We start from the raw sequence: 27,699 nt of genomic DNA, 5'->3' as shown, positions 1-27,699 counted from the left end.
AACTACTTAAAATTGAGGATTTGGCTAAGAGCTTTGATAGGATTTCTTATGATGTTGATGCTTTGAAAGTTAGATGTGATCCTCCCAAAATCAACATGGATGAAACTTTGAAAGCTATGCGTGTTTCCATGATTGAGAGCCAAGAAAGAACCGCCCAAATTCGTGCTAGACATGAATGGCTTAAAAAGGCGTGTTCTCGTGATAAGAATCACGAAGATCTTAAAGTGCTTGGTGTGACTCCCATTAAATCTTTGTTTTCTTGTGTCAAACGTAATGATTATGGGGCTGGATATGAATCCACTTTGGTTGAAAAGTGCCCCAATGATTCGGAGTCCATCTATCTTGATGCTAAAAGCGTTAAAAATGGAGTAGAAGACGTTAAAACTTTGAGTAGTAATGAAGTTACTACCGTGGATTTTAAGGAATTCAATTATGATAGTTGCTCCTTGATTGAATGCATTTCTTTGATGCAATCCATGTTAAACTCTCTGCACGCTTATAGCCAAAACAAAGCCTTTACCGATCATATCGCCGAAGCTATGATAAAAGCTCTTGAAGAGAAACTTGAATTGGAAGTCTCTATCCCTAGAAAGCTTCATGATGAGTGGGAACCTACCATCAAAATCAAAATCAAAAACTATGAGTGCAATGCTTTGTGTGATTTGGGTGCTAGTGTTTCTGTGATTCCAAAATCCTTATGTGATATTCTGGGTTTTAATGAGATTGAAGAGTGTTCTCTTAATTTGCATCTTGCTGATTCTACTATCAAGAAACCCATGGGAAGGATCAATGATGTTCTTATTATTGCAAATAGGAACTATGTACCCATGGATTTCATTGTGCTTGACATTGCTTGCAATCCTACATGCCCTATTATTCTTGGTAGACCTTTCCTAAAGATTCATCGATATGAAGGAAGGGAATATTAGATTTCAATTTCCTTTAAGAAAGGGCATGGAACACTTTCCTATAAATAAAATAAGATTGCCTTATGAATCCATGATGAGGGCCACTTATGGTTTGAGCACCAAAGACGAAGATACGTGATTCTATCGCTACTATGCCTAGCTAAGGGCGTTAAACAATAGCGCTTGTTGGGAGGCAACCCAATGAATTTATCCTTTTATTTCTGTTTTGTTGCGTCCACACTTTCACAATTCTGTTGTGATTGTGTTTTTTGTGTTTCTTTTTGTGTTTGAGCCAAACAAAACCTTTATGATTAGTCTTAGTAATGGTTGTTTGATCCTGTTGGAAAAAGACAGAAACTTTTCGCTCACGGGATGATTTTTCATTTTTATTCAGAAAGATCTTTTGAGTTGATTATTTTTGCTGCTGATTTATATGCTTTTTGCCTAGACCGTCGTAATTTTTCAGATTTTTTGAGGTAACATAAATATACGAAGTATACAGATTGCTACAGACTGGTCTGTTTTTGACAGATTCTGTTTTTGTTGAGTTGGTTCCTTGTTTTGATGAAACTATGGTTAGTATCGGGGGGTACTAACCATGGAAAAGTGAGAATACAGTACCTCATCATCAATATAGATGGAATTCAAGTTTGCTACGGTACCAAAAGAAGTGGTAGTTTGTTTTCTTGTACTAATGTTATCACAAGTTTCTGTTTTAGTTTTGTGTTGTGAAGTTTTCAAGTTTTTGGTGACGTTCTCATGGACAAAGAGACAAGGAGTGGAAAGAGCTCAAGCTTGGGGATGCCCAAGGCACCCCAAGCCAAATTCAAGGACACCAAAAAGCCTAAGCTTGGGGGTGCCCCGGGAAGGCATCCCCTCTTTCGTCTTCAATCCATCAGTAACATTACGTGGGGCTATATTTTTATTCACCACATGATATGTGTTTTGCTTGGAGCGTCTTGTATCATAAAAGTCTTTTATTTTTGTTGTTTCACAATCATCCTTGCTGCACACCTTTTTTGAGAGAGAGAGACATGCACTCATCGTGATTTTGCTAGAATGCTCATAGTGCTTCACTTATATCTTTTGAGCTAGAAACTTTTGCTCTAGTGCTTCACTTATATCTTTTGAGCTAGATACTTTGGCTCTAGTGCTTCACTTATATCTTTTGAGCTAGATACTTTTTCTCTTGTTCTTCACTTATATATTTAGAGCACGACGGTGCGTGAATTGGTAGTTGGCTTATGCTATGAAAATAGTCCCATGTGCTAGGTACCCACAGAGGATGTGAAAACCTCCATCTTCATGTGCATTGAGTAGAAAGAGAAGTTTCGATTCCTCTCAATTAGTTTTGAGACATGGATTCGGGAATATTAAAAGCTATGTTAGTAGGGTGTTGTGAATCTAGAAATACTTGTGTTGAAGTTAGTGATTCCCGTAGCATGCACGTATGGTGAACCGCTATGTTAGGAAGTCGGAGTATAATTGATCTATTGATTGTCATCCTTTGTGTTGAGGTCGGGATCGCGACGGTTTACACCTACCAACCCTTCCCCTTGGAGTATGCGTTTAGCACTTTGTTCCGATTACTAATAAAAACTTTCACAACAAGTATGTGAGTTCTTTATGACTAATGTTGAGTCCATGGTATATATGCACTTTCACCTTCCACCATCGCTAGCCTCTCTAGTGCCGCGCAATTCTCGCCGGTGCACAAACCCACCAAATTCCTTCCTCAAAACAGCCACCATACCTACCTACTATGGCATTTTCATAGCCATTCCGAGATATATTGCCATGCAACTACCACCATTCCATCTCATGACTTGTGTCGTCACTCTCATATTGCCATTGCATGATCATACTAGATCGTTGCACATCCCGGTACACTACCGGAGGCACTTCCTTTGGAGTCATCATCATTGTGATCTTTGAGCTGTGAGTAAATAAAAGTGTGATGATCATCATTATTAGAGCATTGTCCCATGTGAGGAAAAAAATAAAAAAAGAGGCCAAAGATCCCAAAAACAAAAACAAAAAAAGAGGCCTAAGAGCCCAAATAAAAAAAGAAATGAGAGAAAAGAGAGAAGGGACAATGCTACTATCTTTTTCCACACTTGTGCTTCATGATAGCACCATGTTGTTCATGATTGAGAGCTTCTTGCTTTGTCACCACCATATGCTAGTGGGAATATTTTATATAACTTGGCTTGTATATTCCAATGATGGGGTTCCTCAAAATTGCCCTAGGTCTTCGTGAGCAAGCAAGTTGGATGCACACCCACTAGTTTTCCTTTTGATCTTTCACATACTTATAGCTCTGGTGCATCTCTTGTATGGCAATCCCTACTCATTCACATTGATATCTATTAATGGGCATCTCCATAGCCTATTGATACGTCGAGTCAATGTGACCATCTCCTCCTTTTTTGTCTCACAACCACCACCACACTCTATTCCACCTATAGTGCTATATCCATGGCTCGTGCTCATGTATTGCACGATAGTTATAAAAGGTTTGAGAAAGTAAGAGCGCGAAAACAATTACTTGGCCAATTCCGGGGTTGTGCATGATTTACATTAGTTGTGTGAGGATGATGGAGCATAGCCAGACTATATGATTTTGTAGGGATAACTTTCTTTGGCCTTGTTACTTCGAAAGTTCATGATTACTTTGCTAGTTTGCTTGAAGTATTACTATTTTCATGTCAATAGAAAACTATTGTTTTGAATCGTACGGATCTGAATATTCATGCCACGTGAAAGAAGTTACAAAGGAAAACTATGCTAGGTAGCATTCCACATCAAAAATTCATTCTTTATCACTTCCCTACTCGAGGACGAGCAGGAGTTAAGCTTGGGGATGCTTGATACGTCTCCAACGTATCTATAATTTTTGATGGTTTCATGCTATTATCTTGTCAAACTTTGGATGTTTTGTATGCCTTTTATTTATTTTCTAGTAATAACCTATTAACTCACTGCCAAGTGCTAGTTCCTGTTTTTTCTATGTTTTTGACCCCTTTCAGAGGAGATTTTGAAATGGAGTCCAAACGAAAGAAAATCCCCGAAGAGATTTTTTCTGGAACGGAAGATGATCGGAGAGCTTGGGGGCCAAGCTAGAAGAGCCCCAAGGGCCCCACAAGCCCCCACCCCACGGCCAGGGGCGCGCCATGCAGGCTTGTGGGCCCCCTGGAGGTCCCCTGACTTAGATCTTGCGCCTATAAATTCCCAAATATTCCCAAAAAATGAGGGGAGCATCGTAATCACTTTTCCGCCGCTGCAAGCTTCTGTCTCTGCAAGATCCCATCTGGGACACGTCCTGGTGCCCTGCCGGAGGGGGGATTTGGACAGGGAAGGCTTCTCCATCAACACCATGACCTCTCCGATGATGCGTGAGTAGTTCACCATAGACCTACGGGTCCATAGCTAGTAACTAGATGGCTTCTTCTCTCTCTTGGATCTTCAATACAAAGTTCTCCATGATCTTCATGGAGATCTATCCGATGTAATCTTCTTTTGCGGTGTGTTTGTTGAGATCCGATGAATTGTGGATTTATGATTAGATTATCTATGAATCTTATTTGAGTTTCTTCTGACCTCTCTTATGCATGATTTCATATCCTTGTAATTCTCTTCGAGTTGTGGGTTTTGTTTGGCCAACTATATCAATGATTCTTGCAATGGGAGAAGTGCTTGGTTTTGGGTTCATACCGTGCGGTGACCTCACCCAGTGACAGAAGGGGTAGCGAGGCACGTATCGTGTTGTTGCCATCAAGGGTAAAAAGATGGGGTTTCATCATTGGTTTGAGATCATCCCTCTACATCATGTCATCTTGCTTAAAGCGTTACTCTGTTCGTCATGAACTCAATACACTAGATGCATGCTGGATAGCGGTCGATGTGTGGAGTAATAGTAGTAGATGCAGAAAGTATCGGTCTACTTGTCTCAGACGTTATGCCTATATGCTAGATCATTGCCTTAGATATCATCATGACTTTGCGCTGTTCTATCAATTGCTCGACAGTAATTTGTTCACCCACCGTAATACTTGCTATTTTGAGAGAAGCCTCTACTGAACACTATGGCCCCCAGGGTCTACTCCACACCATATTTTCAGCCTTACACCTTTTTAATTCGTTGCACTTTCGGCCTTCGGATCTCACTTTGCAAACAATCTTGAAGGGATTGACAACCCCTTTGAAGCGTTGGGTGCAAGCTTGTTTGTGTTTGCGCAGGTACTCTGGACTTGACGAGACCCTCCTTCTGGATCGATACCTTGGTTCTCAAACTGAGGGAAATACTTACTGCTCCTGTGATGCATCACCCTTTCCTCTTCAAGGGAAAAACCAACGCAAGCCCAATCTCTGTCAACGTGTCAATTTCTGGCGCTGTTGTTTGAGAAGTAGCAGCAGTGCGAGGCGGTGGTTGAGGGTGAGGGGCGGCGGCGCGGTGGATGGCTGGAGCGGGTGAGGTGGAGTGGAGGTGGCTTTGGCCGAGGAGGCCGGCCGGAGGTGGGCTCGGCTGACGTGGGGCTCGACCGGAGGAGAGGTAACACAGAGATGAGGTGGGAGGAGCAGGGCCGAGCGATGGGGTCGGTGGTGGCCGGTGAGGCGCAGGTGGCCAGACGGTGGAGGCAGTGGAGGCGACCGGAGGTGTGGCGACCGGTGAGGGGCTCGGCTCTCCGTCTTGATCCCTCCTGGATCGAGGGGAAAGGCAGGGGAGCGAGGGGGTAGCGCTGGGTAACGAGCCAGGGGCTCGTGGGGTGGGAACGAGGGGCCAAGCGAGCGACCGAGGGTCACCCTGTGAGGGCGGATCGATGGGAGTGGGGGGCTGTGTGGGGGTGTCGCGGCTGGGAGGAGTGGATACCCCTGGGGGCGGGGTGGGCCGGCCGGCTGGGCCAGTTGGCCTAGTTGGGTCGGGGCCTTTTCCTTTTTTGTTGTTTTTTCTATTTTATTATTTAACAGCTTTAGTTTTATTTTATTTTAGTGCAATAAATCTCAAAATTAATAATTCCTAAAGTACAATTCTCCTAGGTAATATTTCACACACTCGAACATTTTTATTTTGACGTTCGAAAACTTTTTTTACCGTTTGACTTTATTTTAAATTTTGAATCCAACCGTTTTGAACTAATGCGATATTAACAGTAGCAATCACGGTGGTGTGGCACCATTAGCATAGGTTTACTGTAGCAACAGTTGAGGATGTCACACCTGTTGGGGCCCCACAAGCCATCAATGCGCGCCTAGGGGGGTGGGCGCGCCCTGTTGGCTTGTGCCCAGAAGGTGGCCCCCCTCTAGCATATTTTTGGATCAATAATTATCATATATTTCATAAAATGTTTCGTGAAATTTCAGGTCATTTGGAGTCTAGTGATTTTTCAGCCTTATTCTTGGTTTCAGGTCGAGAATTCAAGTTTCCAGTAATTTCCATCCTTGTAATATACCTTCATATTCAGAGAGGATAAACATAAGAATTGTATCATAATGAGGAATAATAGAGAATAATATCATAGATATCTATAAGAATTCATGATGCAAAATTGACGTATCATCCCATAGTGGCGACTCCATGGCGTACGTGCGGTCGGCAAGAGTCCGCGCGAAATCCTGGCACGACGATGAGCGATTTCCTAGAGGCAGGCATTGCGTGTCGCCAGCACGAGGGGAATGGGCGCCGATCCGGCTCAGATGACACCCATTGGGGAGGTGGGCATCCGACCAGGGCGGCGGAGTGTCGGTCTCCCAGTACCGTCAGCTCCCCTCTACCTTGACGTAGGACCGGAAGCATGGCGCGACCGTCGGAGGGGAGATGGAGAACGATGTCGGAGAGGTGGAGTGGTTGGTCGCGCTAACAAACGAGGCACACGACGAGTCAGCCTCATGGTCGTGCTTGGTCTTCTTGCTGGGGTGCCACTTCCACAACTACATGACCGGCGGGGAATGAGGTCGACAGTGGCTAGGATTTCGATGTCTTAGATGGGGGCAGTGGATGGGGATGGAGAAGTGGAAGTCCATGGCTTTTCCATATAAAATGACATGGTCGGGGGTGCTTGGTGGCTGACTTACGGACCCAACCACCCATGTACATTGACTACGGCGAGTGGGAGGTAGTTGGACCACCAACACGCGGGTCCGACGCAGACGCGAAAAGGATGCATGCCCGTTCGTTCGTTTTTCGTGCGACCACAAAGCTGGCCCGACTTTGCGCTTGGAATGGGTCGAGCCGGACAAAAAACTAACACATTTTGAGGGTGGGGTTGCGTAGTTGGCCAGGTCGTCTGTCCATTTGGACCAAAACGGGCTCGGTCGACTAGGATGGGGTCGCGAGTAGGAGTTGGCCTTAGGAAAACTCCAACGCATGACTCAAAACCGTCCGCCTGCGTCCGTTTGGGGTAAACGGACACAAACCGCGACCCAATGTGCGGGTGCAAACGGACAAATGTTAGTTTTCAGTCCTCTTTCAACCAATTGCTGCCCCAAGTTTGGGCTGCGTTTAAGGCGAAACGGACACGCGCGGACGGGCATGACGCATGCCCTTGTTCTCCCGTGGCCCACCCGTCAGTGATACACACGTCCCTTTTTCTATTCCCCCTCCCTCCCTCCGAAACTACGGCCGCACACCCCGCCCCTCTCCTTTTTCGTCCCTAGCCGCCTCCGCGCGGCCGTGTAGCTGCCAAGCATGACCGCGTACTCATCCACGTTTTCTCCACACTACAAGTTGTCCAACCCCCCGCCCCACCTTAGCGCAACTGACGATCGGATTTGAAGCGAATCTCGTCAGATTTGTGTGCGGCAGGCCACTGGAGGCTACGGTGTGCCATGGCTTGGCCGAGTACCGGACCGCATAGCCCCGACAACGCCCCCAGGCCGCGTGCAGGTACTGACTCCGCCTCTGGTCGTTCGGATCTACCCCGTTGCCGATTCCGCACAAATACACCAACAGTCGTCGTCCGGGCACGGTGCTGGCCCAAATGCTCGTCGGCACACTCATGCCACTCATAAAGTGCGACGACTGTCCACTGAAGGTCTTACGCCGCGTGTCTAACACGCCGAAACATCCCGGATGGGTGTTTTGTCAAGTGCAAAAATGATGGGGTACATGCTAGTTGCTTCGGTTGTACTTTCGTATCCAGCTCGTTTTTCTTACAAGCGAATATTTATTGTGTAGGAAGGATACAACTTTTGATTTTAAGAAGAAGAATACATAAATCTACTGATAGCACGCAATTTAATAAATGTCCATGCACTTTTACCTAGAATAGACCCTAGAGATAAGACTAAATGTGCGGAACCAACGTCTACTTCTTTAGATTCGAAGAAGAAAGAAACATTCTAGGTCAAGACTTCGTAGATCAACAATAAATACATCGAGAAGACACTAGTCCAATTTATGTAAGTAGTTATAGAAGTTGGATATCTTTGAAAATGTCTTCTTGTAGTTTTCATTTTTAGGAGGCTTGCTATTCTAGCCAATATTTGATAATGTATTTCAGTGTATCATAAGAGCAAGTACAATGGAGCTGAGTCACCTGGCTATAAGGAATAAACTAATATATTTTTATTTAGTTAGAGGAAAGAGAAGAGGAGACATAAGCTAAGCGGGCTCTTAGCTAAGAGCCAGCTCTAGCACGTGTTCCTAAACATTATATGAGTATGAAAGGTGAACCATATAATAAAGAAGTAGTACACTTTTGCAATAAACTATTGTACATGTTGGCTATAAGATAAGTTATAGATGACATGGCAATAGTTTATAGCCAGCAGCCGGCTATACTATTGTACTTGCTCTAAAAACCGTTGATGTAAATAATAAAAAGTGAGACAAAAAATCTTTACGAACAAGATGCGGCCGACCGCGCATTAAACGTCCGATCAACTCAAACATAAATCCAAACGTACACGGTCTTATTTCCACCGCAAACGGACCTTCGTTTCGGATCGTACTTTAGAGTTGCCCTTATTCCACTATGGATAGTGTAAGGAGAGAGGTCACATGCTAGTACTCCTAGAATCTTCTCACCTGGACTGTGTACAGGTACGTACACACGCGTGCAGGCAACATACTCTCGTACTGCGTGACAACATTGGGGGTTGCCCGACAGAACCGGCCTGCCAGGCCGTCAAAACGAGACGTACCAGCGAGCTCAGCTGGGTCAAACCTAACGGATCCGGCGACGTGATCACGGTGCGCGCCGGGTGCGACAGGACTGGACTGGGACGCGACGTCCCTCCACACACACAGTGTAGCGGCGACGTGCCGCGTACCGCCTGGCCGTGCATGCACGCGCTCCCGGCCTGTGTCCGTGCGGCTACGACTAGACGGGATGTCGGTGGCGTGCCGAACCCACCGGACACGAGGAAGCCCCTGCCGGCAAGTGCCCAGCCGCTGTCTCCTCTTCCTCGCGCCACTGCTAGCTGTGCTTGCTGCTCGCTGTCTCGTCCGATTAAGTGGATTGCTTGTTTTCCATTTCTTGCATAAGACTCAGTTTTATTTCAAGGTCGCAAACCTGCGATGAATCCGGCGGCAGGGGATGATCGTCGACGGGGCGACAGAGTGGTGGTCAGGAACGAGGCGACCGAGTGGTGGTCGGGAATGGGGCGGCGGAGTCGGCGACGATGGGGTGGACGTGCGGCATGGGTGAACGTCGATGGGGCGGCGGCGTGGTGGTCGGGAACGGGACGGCGTCGTCGGTGGCAATGTGTTGGACGTGCGGCAGCGATGAACGTGGACGGGCCGGCGACGGGGTGATCGAAAATGGAGCGGCGGAGTGGTGGTCGGAAACGGGGCGGCGTCGTCGGCAACGATGTGGTGGAGGTGCGGCAGGGGTGAACGTGGAACGGGGGCGGCGACGGGGTGATCGGGAACGGTGTCGGCGGCGGGGTGATCGTGACGGGGCGTCGGCGGCGGCGAGATCAACCGCGTGCGACGCTGAATTAGGTCAAGCGACATGCTGGACCAACATGCACGACGGATCAACCGGGTCGGGGACGTGCGCGTGCAACGTAACGGGGCGACGGTTATCCACATCAGCGATGGCAACGTGACGAGACGGGGCGGGACGGGGTGACGTGACGACGTACCTTTGCGAATGCGTTTCAAACGAAATGACCCCCCCTGTCCTTCTACGTTTTGGGGGGAGGGGGTGTACTGAAACGGAGCTCAAAGAAATTACTAACCCGTCGGCCGGACGTTCCTCGCTAATCTCGTCTAATTTTTATATGCAGATGCATGTATTCATAACCTGAACAAAGTGCATGCGCTGGTGGACATGGGATCTGACCTGGCATCGCTGTTGGCATGTGGCACATCCAGCCGCTATGCTCACCTCACGACGCCACATAAACCTCCATGGTTGGAACTCGAGACATGAGTGTGACGATGGTGAGATGCCTCTCCTGCTTTATAATCCCGGTTATGCTCTTAACGTCATGCACGAAGGGGATGACATTGCGATTGGGGCGTCTAGCTCGAACCCCAGAAGCGGCCATGCGGCCGCATTGAAGCCTTGTTTGATACTAGTGTATCTTAAAAAAATTATAAGGATTATCCCGGTTAAACTTCTTAATCCCACACATCTCATAACACCATTTGGTTCTAGTGTATTTGACATGTTTCATCTTCACATTTTCCCTTAAATTCCTAAATTATAATGCATTTTTCTGAATACTCAATACACAACCCCTACCTAGTGTATTGGGGATAAATGAAGACTTGAAGGGATTGGGTGAAGCTCACTCAATCCCTTGAAGGATTATCCTGACCAATCTCCTCAAAAACAATAGTTCCAAACAATGCCTCAAGGAGAATAGAATTCCAAGCCAGGCGCGTCGTGCACGATGACAACCAGGCTGCGTGCCATTGATGTGCACGCCAAGACCTCGGCTTCCCCCAACCTGGCCTCCAATCACAAGCGCGGCGACGATCAGCAGGTCTCTAAAACCAAGCTTCGGGTCCCTCCCCTCTCTTCTCTCCTGATTGAGGCTATCATCAAGGGCTTAAAAAAGAAAAGGAAACCGTACGGCATTAGGACTTGGAATTGTATAGGACTTGGAATTGGGGGCCAAGGCCCAATTCAACACATCGGTCGGCAGGGTGGAGGCCCAATGAAACCATCACGTGAACACTCGGGCAACGTTAACGAAACAAATCGTTTTCCTGTGCGGGTTTCCTGATGGAGCGCGGGTTTCCTGATGGAGTGCGGGATGACTGTCAAAAAATCGTTGTGATTTTTCTATCTCTACTGTTAGAGCAAGTCTAGTAGAACCCTCAAACCCCTAAAACAAAAACCAGTTTTAAGGGTTGAGAATTGCACATTTTTGACACTTTTAAGGACAGAAAAATAGGGGCAAAGACTAGAACCCTCAAACCCAACCCTCAAAATCGGAATACAGCCAGGACCGCGCGCGCCGGCTGCTGGAGCTCGCGCGCTGCTGCTGCTGCGGCGCCGCCGCGGCGAGCTCCTTCTGCGGCAGGGAGAGGGAAGGGGAAGGGCGGCTGGCGCGGCGGCCGGGGCGGGCGCGGCGGCGGCCGGGGCGGGCGGGGCGGGCGGGGCGCGACGGCGGCCTAGGCGGGCGCGGGGGCGCGACGGCCGGGGCGCGGAGGGAGCGCGGGGCGGCGGCCGGAGTGCGGGGGGAGGCGGGGCGGCGGGGGCCGAGGCAACTTCCTCGCGCGGGCGGGAACCAACTACCTCCCACGCGAGGTGGGAAGTGGAGTACGGGTTGGGGGCAGTTTCCCCTCCCAACCCTTATTTTTACAGGCTAGGAAGGGGTTTGCGGGTTGGACCTTTAAATTTTTTATGGGTTTAAGGGTTTAAGGGTTCTAGTCTACGTCGTTTTGTCAACGAAAACTGTAAAAAACGGTTATTTGAGGGTTTGAGGGTTCTACTAGACTTGCTCTTAAAGGGGATCTGCCGTCGTCGTGACCTCCCTCCCACCTACGTGAGAAAAAACAGACCTCCTTCCCTCTCCTCGCACGCTAAAGGAAAAAAAACACGTACACATGTCCCACCCCCACTCCCCTTCCCCGAATCCCTCGCCGCTGATCCCATGCCGATGAACCGCCGCCGACGACTTCCTCTTATCCACGGTGTCCTCTGCGGCCAAGGAGGAGCTCGACGCGCCCGCGCGCGGGGGGAGCAGTAGCGCCGACGTCTTCCTCTTATCCACGGCGTCCTCTGCGGCCACTCGACGCGCCCGCACGCGGGGGGAGCAGGAGCGGCGCGGTGGCTACAATGATGGACGGCACCCAGGTAGCACTATCTCCCTACCCCCGCTCCACCCCTTCTTCTCCCCGTAGGCTGTACTCCTCCACCCCCTCGCCCTCCTCTCCCATTGTGGTTCCTCCCTCCGTGTCAAAGCTGGCATGTTCAACTTTCAGTCCTGTGAGATCTGCTCGGTGGGAAGGGCCTGCAATAGTTTAGCACATGAATTGGCACTTCTCACTAGATTCCCAAGGTGACCAGACTTTGATTTCTGACGTTTTGGATCTCCTCGGGCTAATGTATTCACACTATCTGAGTGGTTGTACTGAGGTATCCTCACAAAATAGTGAAGTTATCATGACATGTCAATGTGTAAAGAAAATCATTGATTACGCATCTAGATCTTAGGTTCTAGCATGGTCTAATATTTCTACCGGAGTAATTCTGTATTGCACAACCACCATCACTCAACAATTGACTTGCTAACCATTCTAATCACCTGAGTACAAGGCCATGTTATTTGACAGCTATATTTTCTATTGCTGAGAAACCGGGAAGTATAGGAGATGAATTTTTATTCCGCCCCACCCTTCAGAATATTTTTGCTGAGTAGCATGCACATCTCAATCATATGCATTCCCCCTTTGATTCATTTTTAAAACCATGTGTGATGTTATCTTACATGTCAATGCATATTGCACAGCCATCATCACTGAACAATTGGCTTGCTAACCATTCTAATCACCTGAGTACAAGGCCATGTTATTTGACAGCTATATTTTCCATGGCTGAGAAACTGGGAAGTATAGGAGATGAATTTTTATTCCACCCACCCTTCAGAATATTTTTGCTGAGTAGCATGCACATCTTAATCATATGCATTCCCCCTTTGATTCATTTTTAAAACCATGTGTGATGTTATCTTGACATGTCAATGTGTAAAGAAAAATAATGATTACTTTATTTTCAAATGGCAACTGCAGTACTCTAACAAGTGCATGCATAAATTAGTATCATGTTGCATGCACATTGAGCTTATAATATGTTGTGAATAATGTGTCATATTCTGATTCTTCTGTTTGAAATCCTTATGTGCGTAGAACTAATTCAGCGGTGAGCTGGAGCGCGTCACATCTTCTCATAGCCTCGCCATCAATCAACTGGCTTCTCAATCGAGCTTGCAGTACTTCCTCAAGGTTGCCTTCTGCTCCCGTGTTGTCGCTAATCCAGGCTTAGTGCGGTCCAGCAACCGATGGCGGGTGGGCGTGTGAAGCTACCGTTCTAAGGGTGCTCGTGGCACTTGTTTGAGCACAAGACTGGGGCGACGTCCTAAGGACACGCTGCGATGTGGAAATGATAAAGTCAGCGGTGATGACCAGGGCCGTGGCGGTGGACCGGAGGCAAGGTTGCACTGTCACTGCGTTGATTCATCCTCTCTCTATCTCACACACACTTAACCCATCCATTTATCTCTCTGCTAATTCTTCACTCGTGTAAAAGTTGCTGGAGGTTGCTACTGCAGGAATATGGTTTGCGCCCATCGATCTCTTGGAGTGATTCGAACCTTGGAAACATAACCTGCTACTTCACTCGGCCCGAGAAACTGGGTAATAAGTTACAGTTTTCGTTTCCAATTTTTTTGCTCATTGATTAGTCATTGCCCACGAATATTATACTGATAGTTAAGGATTGCTGCAATTACAAAACTAAGAACTTAGGTTTCAGAACACATAGAACAGTGATTATGAAAAACTAAAATAAACCTTGATCTGCTTCAAATGCCCAAAAGATGTTGAGAGTGATTGGTTCAAAGGTTAATCATTTCCAATGTCAGGACAAACATTGTCAAACCTTTTCTTACGAAGAAACCCTAATGTTTAAATTGGTTTTGGAACTAGAATTCTGCAAAACAATGTACTCATATATGAGACTTATATGCATGAATGAGCCATATGTTCATGTTTATCAGGACCCATCAAGTTGTCCTATCCAAATTCCGAGGGAAGATTTAAATAAATCAGAATAAAAACTCTGAAGGCTTGAACAATCCTTTTCACAAACGGCCTGAGATGAAATTGTGTGCTTTATCTCATAGGTTCCTCTCCATTTAATTATTATCATTGTGTGTTGATTATATGAGGTGTTAGCTCTTCCTGGACCTCTCATCATTTCACATGTAGCTAATGAAGTTTAGTGGGAAGCATCAATAAATAATATATTTTATAATTTTAGATAGTTGATGAGGCAAACATGCTAGGTTAAAATATATGTTTTCCTAATCTTCGTATTGGTGGACGTATTCGCTCAGGTGCTCTCTGGTGGCAGGGCGATCAATGCTGGTTCTGCTAGAGTTCCTCCGTTGCCCCGGGTGAGGCCTCAGGTCCCCGACTCCTGCATCTGATGCATTATCTTGAAATAAGCCATTAGCGTATGGGGTGGAGGTGGCTCTGACAGCATGAGGTTGTGGTTTATTGGGCTTATAGTTTTGACCTCATTTAGTAATATGGAATGCATGTTTCGTTTTCTGCTATAGAGTTTTTTTCTACGCACTATGAGCTATATTTAATGTTATTATTTTCCTTGTCAGCACACACTTCCAAAGATGTCCACTACATTATTACTGTAACAAATTTTATGCAGCAGTATAGAAGGAATTACTGTGGGAAGCAATTGCACGCGTATTTGGAGGAGGGGTGCATCCAGTTGACTCCCAAAAACCAGGGCTTCAGAGTGAAGCTCAAATGGCAGGGGCTAAAACTCTAATCGTTTCCTAAAAAAATCTGTTAACTTCATATGGGCCTGAACTATAGGATTTCTTGCTTTATTGAATAATCTTGTTGTTCATAATCTAGCCAGCTAGGTACAAAGATTATAGGAAATGTGGATCTTTGTCTCTTGTGCTCGGCTATTTCTACTGTAATTAAATCTGGAGTTTTATCTGAATAATAATTCCATACTATGCTTGTGTCAGTTCAATTAGAGTAATGTGCTATCTATTGTCAGAATCCGCCTCTCCTCATCCTCGCCGGCGTCGAGCGATGGAGGTGCTCGACCGACGGCGGCGTCGCACGGGGGGAGGGATGTCGCCCCCATCTGGCCGCCGCCTGGAGTCTGCCGTAGGATGCTGAAGGCAATGGATCCATCTCCACCAAGTACAACAGTCAGTGTGTCGTTGGCGTTGGTGGCGGCATCACGCCCATCATTTGGAATGAAAAGATGTGATACAAGCGACCCGGATCGATCATAGAAGTACCAAGAAGCTGAACCGAGTTTTGCAGAGTATATGTCACGCCTGCTGTTGGTGATCGTCCTGATATCCGTCGATCCAGACCAGTACAGCTGGGGTGTCTTCAGGCCCGTGGATGCCCGTGGATGCCGTTGAGCACCTGCTGTAATTATCACAAGGATCCACTTCACAGTGAATGTCGTTGAGCACCTGGGATCCATGTCCCTGACTCCTTGCAGCTGGCAATCTTTAGAAGATAAATTAAGGTGCGTGTTTCCTTCAAATTATAATCTCAAACCCAATTCGTAGTGCGGAGGAGAGCTTACCCTTGGATCCAGAAGGCGACAGCGAAGTTCTTCTCTCGAGCTTTCTCGGATCGCTTGCAATTTGGTCTCTGCAACTTCACAGCACAACACACTTCCACCTATTAGAACTGGGTTGTTGGCAGCAGAGCACAGTGCCGCCACGCCGCCTTTGCGGACTGCAGCCGAGTATTTGAAGGTCAAAGATACAGGAGATCTATCAGTTGATGCAGAACCGGTCAGTGGGTCAAAATCTTGTCATTAGCATAGAATTATTGTTCAACATCCCCTTACGTATCACTCAACATTGTTGACCGAAGGGAAATAGCTTATGACTATTGTTGTCACCTACAGCTCACTCCAACTTCTTCACTGCAACGCGACTTGCGTCCGAGAGCTTCCCCAAGTACACGGATCCAAATCCTCCCTTACCAATCTTGTCAGAGAAGTTGTTTGTTGCATCTTGGAGCTCCCTGTAAGTGAACTGTGTCGGTGCTCCAGCTAACGACTCTAGATATCCATACTCCTCTGCTTGACCTTGTGTTTTCCTTCCATAAATATAGAGACCAACATAAATCAGCACTCCTATGAATGCCAAAGTTCCGATTACAGAGGCGATGGTGATACTGGTATGCCTCCTACCTTCTGCAGAGCCACGATTATTGCTAGGTACCTTGACAAAAGATGTAAAAAAGCTGTCATTTCTCATTTCAAAGCTACTGATCTGATTGAAAAGGAAGCAACTGCCTTGATTGAAGACCACAGCAACACACGAACAATTGGTCATGCATGCATCCTTGCATTCTGTGATGTTTGCAGAATTTTTTACGATGATGGGTGGACATGCTCCAAAACCAACACTCACAGGTTGTGCACTTTACATGCCACTGAAGCGGTGGTGTTTACTGTTTCATTGGTTTGAATTCGTCATGCTGACTGACTGTGTTGGTAATCTTTGCAGATCAGAACAAAGCCATGGAGGTGACAATTAGTAAAGAGTACCTTAACAGCGTTCACCAGTGGTGCAAGTGGTACATTTTGAAGAAACCGAAGAAGACTTTAGGGCCACTATATACGAAGAAGAATGAGTTTAGATCTAAACTCCTTAAAGTTGTGAGCCACATGCTGAAAGTCGATAAGTTTGAAGCTGCTTGCGATATGCTACTGGATAAAAATACAATTTAAGAAATCATCCGTGCATGACCCAGTAATATGAAACGCTCGTTTAGCCTATTTTTGGATCATCCATATGCAAGTTGCATGTTGCATATTCTGTTACGAGGTTAGAGGTGAATTTCTTCACTGTTGTCTGCTGATGTGTTTACAGAACATTCGTAACATGGTTGTTCTCATGGTGTCCAAATAATTCAGAGTTATTATCTTGCATGTTGCAACAGATGTTCCTACCAGTCTCATATGCATTTCAATCAATAATATTGTTGACAACAATGACATCTTACCTTTAAAAGTTGTACTGCTTAAGATATTCAATAGTCTTTCTTTTATAGACCTCGAGATTAAGCAAATAAATGGTAGCCAATGTTGTAGTTAGTTTTTTAATTATTAGAGTTTTAGTCTATAGATTATCTGGCAACTCTGTTAAAAAAGCATCAAAAAACGAGCACCTGTTATTTCCAAGCCATCGTTATTCCTGTTTGCAAGCATTTACCTGACCAAAAGTGTTCAAATTACCATGGATGTTCTTGCGGCATTGAGCACTAGCTACTCTGCAAGTTCCAAACTTCAGTTATAGCTTGTTCACATATCATCTGGCTACTCAATTCTATAGGTTTGGAAATGTTTGCGATATACTAGCAGAGTGCTATCACATGTTGCATGCCAGTAGTCAGGGTGTGCTGTGGACATGTGGAATCGCTGGTGCTAACCATACCATCAAAGTATCTCGTGTGCCGTATGGTTCAAAATTTGAACTACAGGTCAAGTAAATGCATCAGAAATATAACTACTTTAGGGATCGCCATCGGCCCTCCAATGTAAGACCGAATGCCATGGTGATGCTTTGGTAGGCAGACGTAGGCATTTCAAACCCAGGAAAGTACAACCCTTGAAAAGTTGAAATGGCACCGTCCAAGGCGGAGGCAGCCAACCGAGATGACTATGAGTATGGCCGGTGGCGAGGACGATGCAAGGAGAGAGGTGCAGGTGCGTGCGAGTGGTACAAGTTTTGTCAAGTCTGGTGGTGCAGCTACAGGATTTGTAAACATCAGTGCTTGTTGAAGGTCCCTTCCATGTTCATGGTGGGCGCGTTGGGGTGACCGCGTGGAGCTCCACTGACTTGCGAGAGCAAGCGGGTCGGTTTTTGTCAATCTCACGCAGAATCTAGAGACAGGATGATTGTCAGGGTGAAGTGGTGCAGAGAGAGCACCGTTCGTGCAACAACTGTAAACATGAGGTGGCCAACGAAACGGGGAGCGGTTCCCTAGAAGAAGGATTTGGCGAGCACGACCTAGCCGTTGTGCGAGGAGTGGTTCCAAGTATTTGCACTAGAATGGGCAAATTTAGGTATGTTGTTATTGTAAGCGTCTTGTTTGTTTCTTTTATGTTGTGTGTAAAGTATTGGCCTAAAAACAACTGCATTATGTCTGTCCTATATGATTATGCACGCAATTGATTCCTGGTGAATCAATTCCAGTTGCAAGTTGGCGAAACTTTTGCTTCTAAGAGTGTGGCCACAATTCTCATTGAATTGCAACAGAGAGGGTGGGAAGAAGTTGGTGCTTGTTAAATTTCGATAGGAAATTTGATGTTAGCAACTAGGCACTACTAACCTATCTGTCAGAATTGGGTCATTACTTAATGCAGATAACATGCGGGAGCGACTAGGAGGACCTGAACATGAGGGAGGAAACAAGCCGGAGTGAGGCCACAATGGCTTCGGGTGGCGCACAAGTGCTCCAGGTGACCAAGAAATGCGGCATCCACGATGGACGGTGACATGACCGGGCAGGAGGGCACAAGGGAGAGGGCTAGAGAGGAAAAAGTAAATGTGGCATCACTATTATCATGCTCACGTGGTCAATCAAGACACAAGAAAACGGACACATGACATCCACCGTTGGCAGCACACAACATAGTACATGAGGAAGTGGACATGTACATTGTACTCCACAAAGATGCATATGACGTACACATAGTCAATTATAATGACATTTAATATTAATATTTGTACGTTTAAAGTTTATTATCCCATGGCAACGTACGTGCATTTATGATGGAAGATAGACAATGGTGGAGAGGCAACATTCGATGTGTGTTTCTGTCATGCATGTATGCATTTCTTCATCATTCTCTGTATTATTCATAATTTTTGCAGGTATACATAACTAATATGTGTGCTAAATTTCATCTTTATGTTAACGAAATCTTTGTGCACACGACTATGTCCAACAAATGTAGAGAAGAAAAACACTGACGTTTGTCATACTTTTTCATTCAGGACTTTGTTTCCTGTGGGTTTCCTGTGGCAACGCACGAGCATTAAACTAGTAAATATTAATGACAGAATGAGAATACCTATTTCTTTTATGAAGCTCACTACGTAGCGGCGTCGCACGGCTGCCTTTCCATGCAGTGGCTTGCTAACCATCGCGCAAGTCACGTTTAAGCGTATGTTCACGGATGGAAAAATTATACAAGTATGGCTCTTAGGCTTTGGGATGTAGTGACAACAAAGACTTATACTGTTGTATGTGTCTCGCTAACGAAAAAGACAATTATTTTGACAGTGCATGCATGCAAAATATTTACTGTAGAGAGAAAGGAGCATGCACGCACTAGCGATTCTATTAAAAAATAGACAGCATTCATTCACAACATGGTCCGGTTCTAGCCAACATCTTATGGATATTTATTGTCAAGTTAAAAATGTTTTATCTTATAGATTAATAATTTGATTGAATATTCATCTTCACCATTAGGTTCGTCTTGACGAGACCTTCAAAATAAGATCTCATGTTGACATGTTTCGTTGATTTATTTTTTCGTTGTTTCTAGTTGCCACATTTATGTCAACATAGTTGTCATCTTACAGATGTACAGTTATCACAAAAATTGTACTCCATCCGTTCCTAAATATAAGTCTTTCTAGAGATTCTGTTAAAGGACTACATACGGATGTATATAGACTACTTTAGAGTGTAGATTCATTCATTTTGCTTCGTATGTAGTCACCTAATGAAATCTCTTCAAAGACTTATATTTAAGAACGGAGGGTGTATATAGTTACCGGGAATTTTATTTTTTTTAAGTATTGCAGTGTTCCACTGAAGCTAAAAAGTGAGTATTAAAGCACTAACAATAAACAAGTAAATGCATGAACCAACACAAGTATAATGAATCAAGTTTTTTAGTGAGCTATATCGACATTCATGAATCTAATAACCAAGTTGATTTAATGTGAAAACTATGTAACAAATAATGTGACAAGTAAGTAATAGTAATCTGGCAAGTATCGACGAAAACAAAAGTTATCGAAACATGTCGACATGAGATTTAGTTTTGAAGATCTCGTCGTGATAAAGTCAATGATGAAAGCGAATCATTAATTGAAATAACGGTTTGAAAGATAAAAAAAATTAAAATGCAAATAGCTAGTATAGCTCAGCATCGTGTAGAGTGCAAAAAATAGATTCCCTTTTATACTTCTATTAAACTAATCAATACTACATCACGTAAAAAAATACTAATCAATACTACATTACGTAAAAAAAATAGTAATCAGTAAATCGTCCGTCCTTTTAAGAAATAGTAATCGATAAATCGTCTCCGTTCTTTTAAGATCCAACACATGCGCACCCATCACACGGAAAAACATGTGTATGCAAGGCACCCATTAGATTTTCCTTTTTTTATTAGTAGGTATAGACATAGAATATTTGAGGTCGGGTGATGTATTCTGCTAATACTATAGGTGTTTTTTTAGAGCACTATAGGTGTTGTTTGCAACTGGCGCTTCATTAGTTTATTCATTGTGGTAAGTTGGCGCTTCATTAGTTTATTCATTGTGGTAAGTACTAGCTTGTCTCTTATCTGTTATCGTGATGTGACTTGTTTGTTTTGCTGAATTCTACTATATGGTACTCCCCCTGTAAACAAATATACACAAGTCTCTAAAACGTCCTATATCAGTTTACAAAGGGGCTAACACTTATCAAACACATTACTATTAGTAAAGTTTTGGTTATCATTGTGTCTGTTAAAGTTGTGCACTGGGTTTTTTTTTTCTCTGGCTCTGCCCCTCAGTTAGCAGCCCCACTCGCAACCTTAATTCTAGCAGCAATACATACTCAGCATAGCAACATTGATAATGCAAAAAGAAAAGAAAACAGAGCTAGTAGTGTACATGGAGCAAAGGAAGTCCAGAGTGTCCTTTCCAAGTGAGTAAATGATTAATGCCAATTATTACTATACGATGGGCGCGCAATTTTGATATGGTAGGTTCATGGAAAATATACGATATAGTAACTATTTTCACCATTACTAGCAGGAGCCAAAAGGTTACTCAGATCTACCCTGCCGATATGTTCAAACATGTCAGGGAAGAAGGGGTGGCCTGATGAGCAGAAACAACAGTTTTCAGGGACTTCTGCCATGCTTTGGGTATGGACTATGGGTGTGTTCTTTTGATGTTTTGCATCATCTTGGGAGTTCCCTTGTTCCATCTGTGAGGCTAATAACACTGGCTGAAGCAGAAAAAGAAGCCCCTTGGCTTGTCTTCAATGTTGCCTTTAGGCGTGATATCGCCTCGAGAAGCCATTAGTGAGCTCGTCCCAGGCGATTCAGGAGGTAAGATTGCATTCTCCGAACTGAATGTGCGAGCTGGGGCCATATGTTCTGGCGGTGAAAGGGTTGAGAGGTAATGGAGAAGCATTTGAACTATCTGGGTAAAGTTTGGTCTGTCGCTTGGGTCTTCTTTCCAGCAGGATGTTAGGATCTCTGATAGCTCCTCCGGCAAATTATCTGCACTTGGTCTGATGTTCTGAAGAAAATGAGGTTTCATGAGGTCAAGTTACCAATTTATGTATGCATTATGGAAAAATGTATGATAAAACATATTCAAAACAATGAGAACTCCCTGCAACATAAATAGGTACAAGAAAGTCTACAAAACAGCAAAACCATATGATTATACTCTAAAAGTTCAAGTTACCTTGAAGGCGGCAGCATATGCAGCTTGCAGATTAGACATGCCCTCAAAGGGTAGCCTATTGTGTAGTAGTTCCCATAACACAATCGCAAAGCTGTAAACATCTACTTTGTGGTTGTAATGTTTCTTTTCTCCGTGCCTTAATGTGACTGTGCTGTACAACTGTTGAATTTTTTCAGGTTAATCACATAATAACACAAAAATGAAAGGGTTCAAGAACTGAAAGATATGAAACTGCAGTAGCACAAACCTCGGGAGCCATCCAACGGTAGGTTCCTGTTTCCGCGGTCATCATTTCTGTTAACGTCTCTTCTCTTGCTAAACCAAGGTCGACGAGCTTAACTGTTCTCTGGTCTGCAGTAAGCAGCAGATTCTCTGTACAAAGAGAAGGGCAAAAACTATGGACTCAGAATCAACTTTATTTGCACAAACATTTCGTCGGGCAGATCATTTGAGATTGATGTAGGAAAAGATTAGCTTACAGAAGATAAATGCAGACTACAGAATAACATACCAAGGAAGCGGTAGATCAACAAAACCAGATGCTAGCCTTGCTGAAATATCACATCTCATATGCATTGCTGAGTCGGTACTAGACTAGTACTTATTTCTCATATGCATTGCTGACTCAGTACTAGACTAGCAGTATTTGTCTACTGAAACAGGACTACGTCACACAAAAGTATAAATCTTCAGACTGAGCTATCTGTCAATGTCTCTTTGTTCAGCTGACTTAGCTAACTGCGGAAAAACTGCAAAACAGTAAGGTACAAGTCACCAGTTACCGAACAAAGATAATAACTCCTCTTACTCGACCTTACGCATCTCCTTTGTCTTGCTCCAGCATCTTGTTAGTACGAAATGGAATAATTTCCCTAACTTGGGAGCAGTTCTTTGATCCAAGATTATCTGATGCACCAAAAATATGGTGTCCAAAATCTACAAGAAATATATTCATCGGCCAATGGATCTAACAAAGTTTGAAGACGTTCACACATAGCAAGATCTAGAGGGAAGCCAGACCTTCAACCCAAGATCCAACACATCTATAATATAGAATGCCTGTATCGTGCTCTGATCTTGCTGTGTCATACTAAACCCCAAATCATATTGAATCTTTGTACAGATGAGATGCACATAACCCCAAATACTGACCTTTAATTACTTCAAAAATACCAAAACAATTGTGACTGTTAGTCATGAGAACAAGCAGGACCCAATTGCCCACAATGAATACAATAAAAGGCACATGAAATAATTGTGTGCGATTAATTACTACTTGCGTAGCCAAAGTACATGCACACGGCACAGGCTAAAACAGGACATACATCTGTTGTGCTATGCCAATAACTTGATGGTCTAAACAACGTACATGCAACGAGACAAAAGAGATGGGTATATGCATCAGGTTGCAGGATGGACGCTCCGTTGAGTCAGTCAAGATCTGTCTCCCTGTCCTAGTTTTCCTTTTGCCGAATCTGAGTCGGAATCCTACACTCATGTCCATGTTTAGCATCCTTCATCTGGGAACACCTGAATCCAAGTCGTACGACACCTATGTCACCAATGCTAAAGCATTGTTTCCTGGTTATAGCTGTAAGTCGCACGCTATTTACTATGTGTGTGATATCTTAGTTTCTCTGATGATAAAGTTTTAGATATTCGATCAGCCAATGCAAGTGCATAGAGATCATAATATAAAGAGGTGGTATCAGAACACATACAGTATTACAGAATAATACATAAGTCTACACATTTATAAGGTGTGCACTTTGCGCATTGATCAACTAAATTTCACAATTCATAGAATGAGATCAGGCTACTTGGGAAAAAATTCTTGCTACTTGTTGTACTGTACATTGAGGCTACGAGCATCTCTAGCAGACCCTTTATATCATGCCGAACTGCAAAATAACCGCCAGTTAGCAGTTTTGCGAGAAAAAAGTGGCCCGAACAGATACCGTATCGGATCGCGGCCTTTAAAGAATTTTGCGGGGCGCGGCAAATTCTCCCCCTCAACCTTTACAAAGACGAGGCGGGAGGCCGACCCGAGGGTGACCCCTATCGCTAGCGAGATTTGGCGGGAGGGACATTTCCACGGGGCAGTTCCCGCTCTCCCTTCCCTCCGCCGCCATTGATCTTCCTCCGCCCGCTCCGAACCACCTTCCCCGGCTCTGTAGCACCGCCATGGACGCCTCCCAACCGTCGGTCGCCCGTCACTGTGGAAGTCATGGACGCGCCAACCCCTCAAGCAGATCTCGTCGCCGGCTGTGTCGCGCCCGTCGCCGTTCAAGCCTCCACCGCCCATCCCCGCAAGCACCGGGGCAACTTCGTCGTCGCCGCCGGGAAGGCACGCTCGCCCGCCGCCGTTGCCGCCGCGAATCCGGTCCAGGCCGTCCACACCCCGCCGATGAAGATGCGCAAAGTGACGGGGGTGAAACGCAAGAAGGCGGACAAAAAAGGTATTGCAAGCACTACGCCACCACCTCCTCCAATCGCCACCGCAAGAGCTTCCCCGAGGACACCCGCCAACGACGCTGTTGCCGCTGCCCTCGAGGTGTTCGACGAAATGGGCGCAAGGTATGGAACTTTGATCAAGTCGATTTGTAGCCATTGGAGTGGTTGCTTGGTGCAAGTCCGCTCAAACTATAGAGGAGGTGGAGAGTGATGATGATGATGCTGGTCATGGAGGTGGTGGTGGCTTTTGCATGAGGTTCTTTTGGGTCATGGATGAAAACTATGTTTAATTTCCACGCAAACTATGTTTGATTGTTCGAATTTGTAGCTATTTATCGGAATTGCGGTCAAATTGTCTAAGTTGTTTTTTCGGTTTGAGGGCTGGGGCGGGCTGCGGCCGAACAGACCCCTCGGAACACGTTTTCGGCGGCCCTTATACTCACTTTAAAGGTCCACGCGATAAGGGGTCTACTAGAGATGCTCTAAATGCTTCAACATCTCAATATATATGGACATTTATGCGTAATTTGTGACCATAAACCCAGAAGTGCATACATGCTTCCCCGCGATTGTGTTCTTTGCACACACAACTGGTGATGCTTGTGTAAAATTTCCAGGTGTACAGTCCCATAGTAAGACTAGCTCGTGACAGCAGAGATTGCCGAAACAGCAGAGCATGGGCTAACGGGAACAAGAAAGCCATGCGCCCCTGGTCACTTGTTAATTAACTTCCTAACATCCCCTTAACTTGGTTCTGATGGCAGAATTCAGCACAGACTTGAAAGAAATGCAATACATTGCTATGCCAACAGTAAAAGTAACAGTTAGGCACATCAAATGTACCCATGCGTGTACACGTTGCTTACATAATATGAGACTTCGCAGGGGAAGAGGGGGAAAGACCCACACAAATAAAAACTGAACGCGCGAGCACACACAGACACACAAAAATCCTACAACAGTCCCACTCAGGGTATATATGGACAGAAGGAAAGGTATTAATCCTTTTTGCAGAAATTCACCTAGTATTCAAATAATAAAACAGACCGAATGAGGTAACCAGATTGCAAATGGAAAATCTTACCAGGTTTAAGATCACGATGAATGATTCCATGTGCATGCAAACATTCCATGGCTCGGGCAATGTCCAATGCAAATCCAACTGCTACACGAGGCTCCAGGTTCCTAGGCCGTAAGCTGACCAAATACTTCCGCAAAGAGCCCCCCACTAATAGCTCGGTCACCACCACCATGACAGGCTCTAGGCAAGCTCCAATAAACTGAACAACAGGCAAATATCGTTTTCAATACCCAAAAGGAACCAACACTTCTAGCCAAGGAAAGAATGATAGTAGTCAGCAAAGAAGCAAACCTTGACAAGGTTCTTGTGCTGCACCCTTGACAGCATGGTCACCTCTCTCAAGAACCTACCCTGCCTCTTGACGACCTCTTCAGGGGTGTCCCCTTTGTGCACAATCTTGATGGCAACATTTTGGTTCTTATACCTACGAACCCCATCATTATGAATTATCAATAAAGAGATAACTATAAGCAACTAACTCATACAAATCAGCAAACTGTAGATCGTAGTGCAAACAGTCGAGCCTTACTTTCCCTCATAGACCTTTGCATGTCCACCCTCACCGATCCGTGGCCCAACAAATAGAAGCTTTGGGTCGATGAGCCAGCTGGGATCAATGTGAAGACCTTCACCCGCATAGAACGTGCTCCCCGACTCCATTTCCATCAGAGTGGATCCACTTTGGGTCACGTGGGATCACACGGCCCCACCAAACACTTAAATAAAAGATTAGATATTTTTAGAAGGTGCTCGAAATTGGTAGAGAAGCATATCACTAGCATGTTGTACCAGAACCGTGCAGAACATAGATGCATCACATGTATACGACAAATTCTACTTTCAGAAGATATTCACAAGTTGCTCCAAAGAATACATTACCAATTAAGATAAAAGAAGAGGAAATATTTGCAGGTTGGTAGATAAGCATGTCATATACACGTATTGAGCACTTCACTGGATATAGCTAGAAACTAGAAGGATCTGGTGTATTCAATATTTTCCTCTTCACGGAAGTATTCGGAAGCTGGTATACGAACATGTTACTATGTTAGAAACATGTCACTGAAAATACGTATATTCTAGAAGGACCGACTGCATTCGACAATTTGTAAATAAGGTTCACGTACCACAATTATTTCCTTCTTATTTTCACAACAAAAAGAACCAGCTACTACCTTGTTCACATCTAGAGGAGAATATATGCATGCATTAATAAAAGCCTAAATAATGGATATTCCATATGCATTGAAAACCCATGAGTACCAGCATTGACCGCGTGAGTTACTTGAATGCAGTCCAGCACAAAATCACATAAATTTAAACCTATATAAGGCACGTTTTGCCATCTCTACCAACTCTTACTAAGAGAAATCTTCACCACATTACATCATGCTGAGATCACTATCTTGTAACTACTTGTGACCTGCTTAGCACGGCGGGTTGAGCCAGTCGGCACGCAACGATCCGTCCAAACGAGATAGACGCACGCAGAAAGGCGCCAGCTAAGCCTGCGGTTAAACACCATGTTTGCGCGCATTTTAGTCCACGCTTGCCGCGAAGCTTTTCTCTGTCAAAAACAGCGGCCCAACCACCCAGGGAGAGGGAGATGGAACCGCAAATGGCGTCGCAGCCCGACAGACCACCATGGACACTAGTCTAGAGTAAGAACTCAGGAGCAGCGACGGAGCGAGCTTCCGGTGACCACTAATCTAGCGCGAGCACGCGTGCAGGGAACGGAATCGGGCGGGATCAGGCGGATTGATCGGGAATTAGGACATGGCCGGGGACAGAGCTTACCAAAAAGCCCGGATCTCCCTCTTGTAGGAGCGCGAGGAGGCTAGGCCGCCGGGCGTCCGGGGAGCTCGCCTCCGGCGCCTCTGGAGCGCGAGCAGCAGCAGCAGCTCGACGCCCGGCGCCACATCAAGGGGAGGAGAGGCAGCAGCTAGCTAGGAGCCCGACCGCGCGCGGGTGAAGCGGTGGCAGAGGCAGAGCAACGCGGAGAGAGATGGAGATGGGGATGTGAGGGCGTGGCGGTCGGTCGGAGCGAGGCAGCGTGCAGCCCGTGAGAGGGGGAGGAGGGATGGACGGAGGGGTAGAAAGATGGGTGAGATCGAGAGATTTCAGTGTACTGCTAGTATTCATCTGTTTCCGAGCCCCTCTCTTCCTTTCTATCCCTCGTCTTAACAGTATAGTTTGGATCCCAATATTCAGCAAACACCAGATTTTTAGACATGCCAAATCAAATATTTTTCACATAAATTATGTTTATTGTGGGTGATAAGTTTAGTTGACGAGTATGATAAATACGGTTCAATTTATTTTCTTACTACACGTTGTGTTTGTCAACTAAAT

General features: G+C 45.3%; 1 protein-coding gene and 1 long non-coding RNA gene across 2 annotated transcripts; one reads left to right on the top strand and one right to left on the bottom strand.

Moving 5' to 3' along the window:
• Nucleotides 1-11,844: 11,844 nt before the first annotated feature.
• LOC123402634 lies at nt 11,845-15,085 on the top strand. The gene is made up of 4 exons (XR_006611317.1): nt 11,845-12,163; nt 13,216-13,722; nt 14,424-14,483; nt 14,756-15,085. It is a non-coding gene; the product is annotated as an uncharacterized LOC123402634 (long non-coding RNA).
• Nucleotides 15,086-21,032: 5,947 nt separating this feature from the next.
• On the bottom strand, nt 21,033-27,472 carry LOC123402633 (serine/threonine-protein kinase STY13-like). Its single transcript, XM_045096567.1, has 7 exons — nt 27,145-27,472; nt 25,877-26,063; nt 25,639-25,771; nt 25,351-25,546; nt 22,060-22,184; nt 21,813-21,971; nt 21,033-21,641 (listed from the first exon to the last, which is right to left on the bottom strand). Exons 2-7 carry the CDS (start codon nt 26,011-26,013, stop codon nt 21,333-21,335), a joined length of 1,059 nt encoding a protein of 352 aa, XP_044952502.1. The 5' UTR covers nt 26,014-26,063; nt 27,145-27,472; the 3' UTR covers nt 21,033-21,332.
• Nucleotides 27,473-27,699: the final 227 nt, after the last annotated feature.

Source organism: Hordeum vulgare, chromosome 6H, assembly GCF_904849725.1.
Source record: "Hordeum vulgare subsp. vulgare chromosome 6H, MorexV3_pseudomolecules_assembly, whole genome shotgun sequence".
NCBI lineage: Eukaryota > Viridiplantae > Streptophyta > Magnoliopsida > Poales > Poaceae > Hordeum > Hordeum vulgare.
This window is presented reverse-complemented; position numbering and strand designations above follow the sequence as displayed.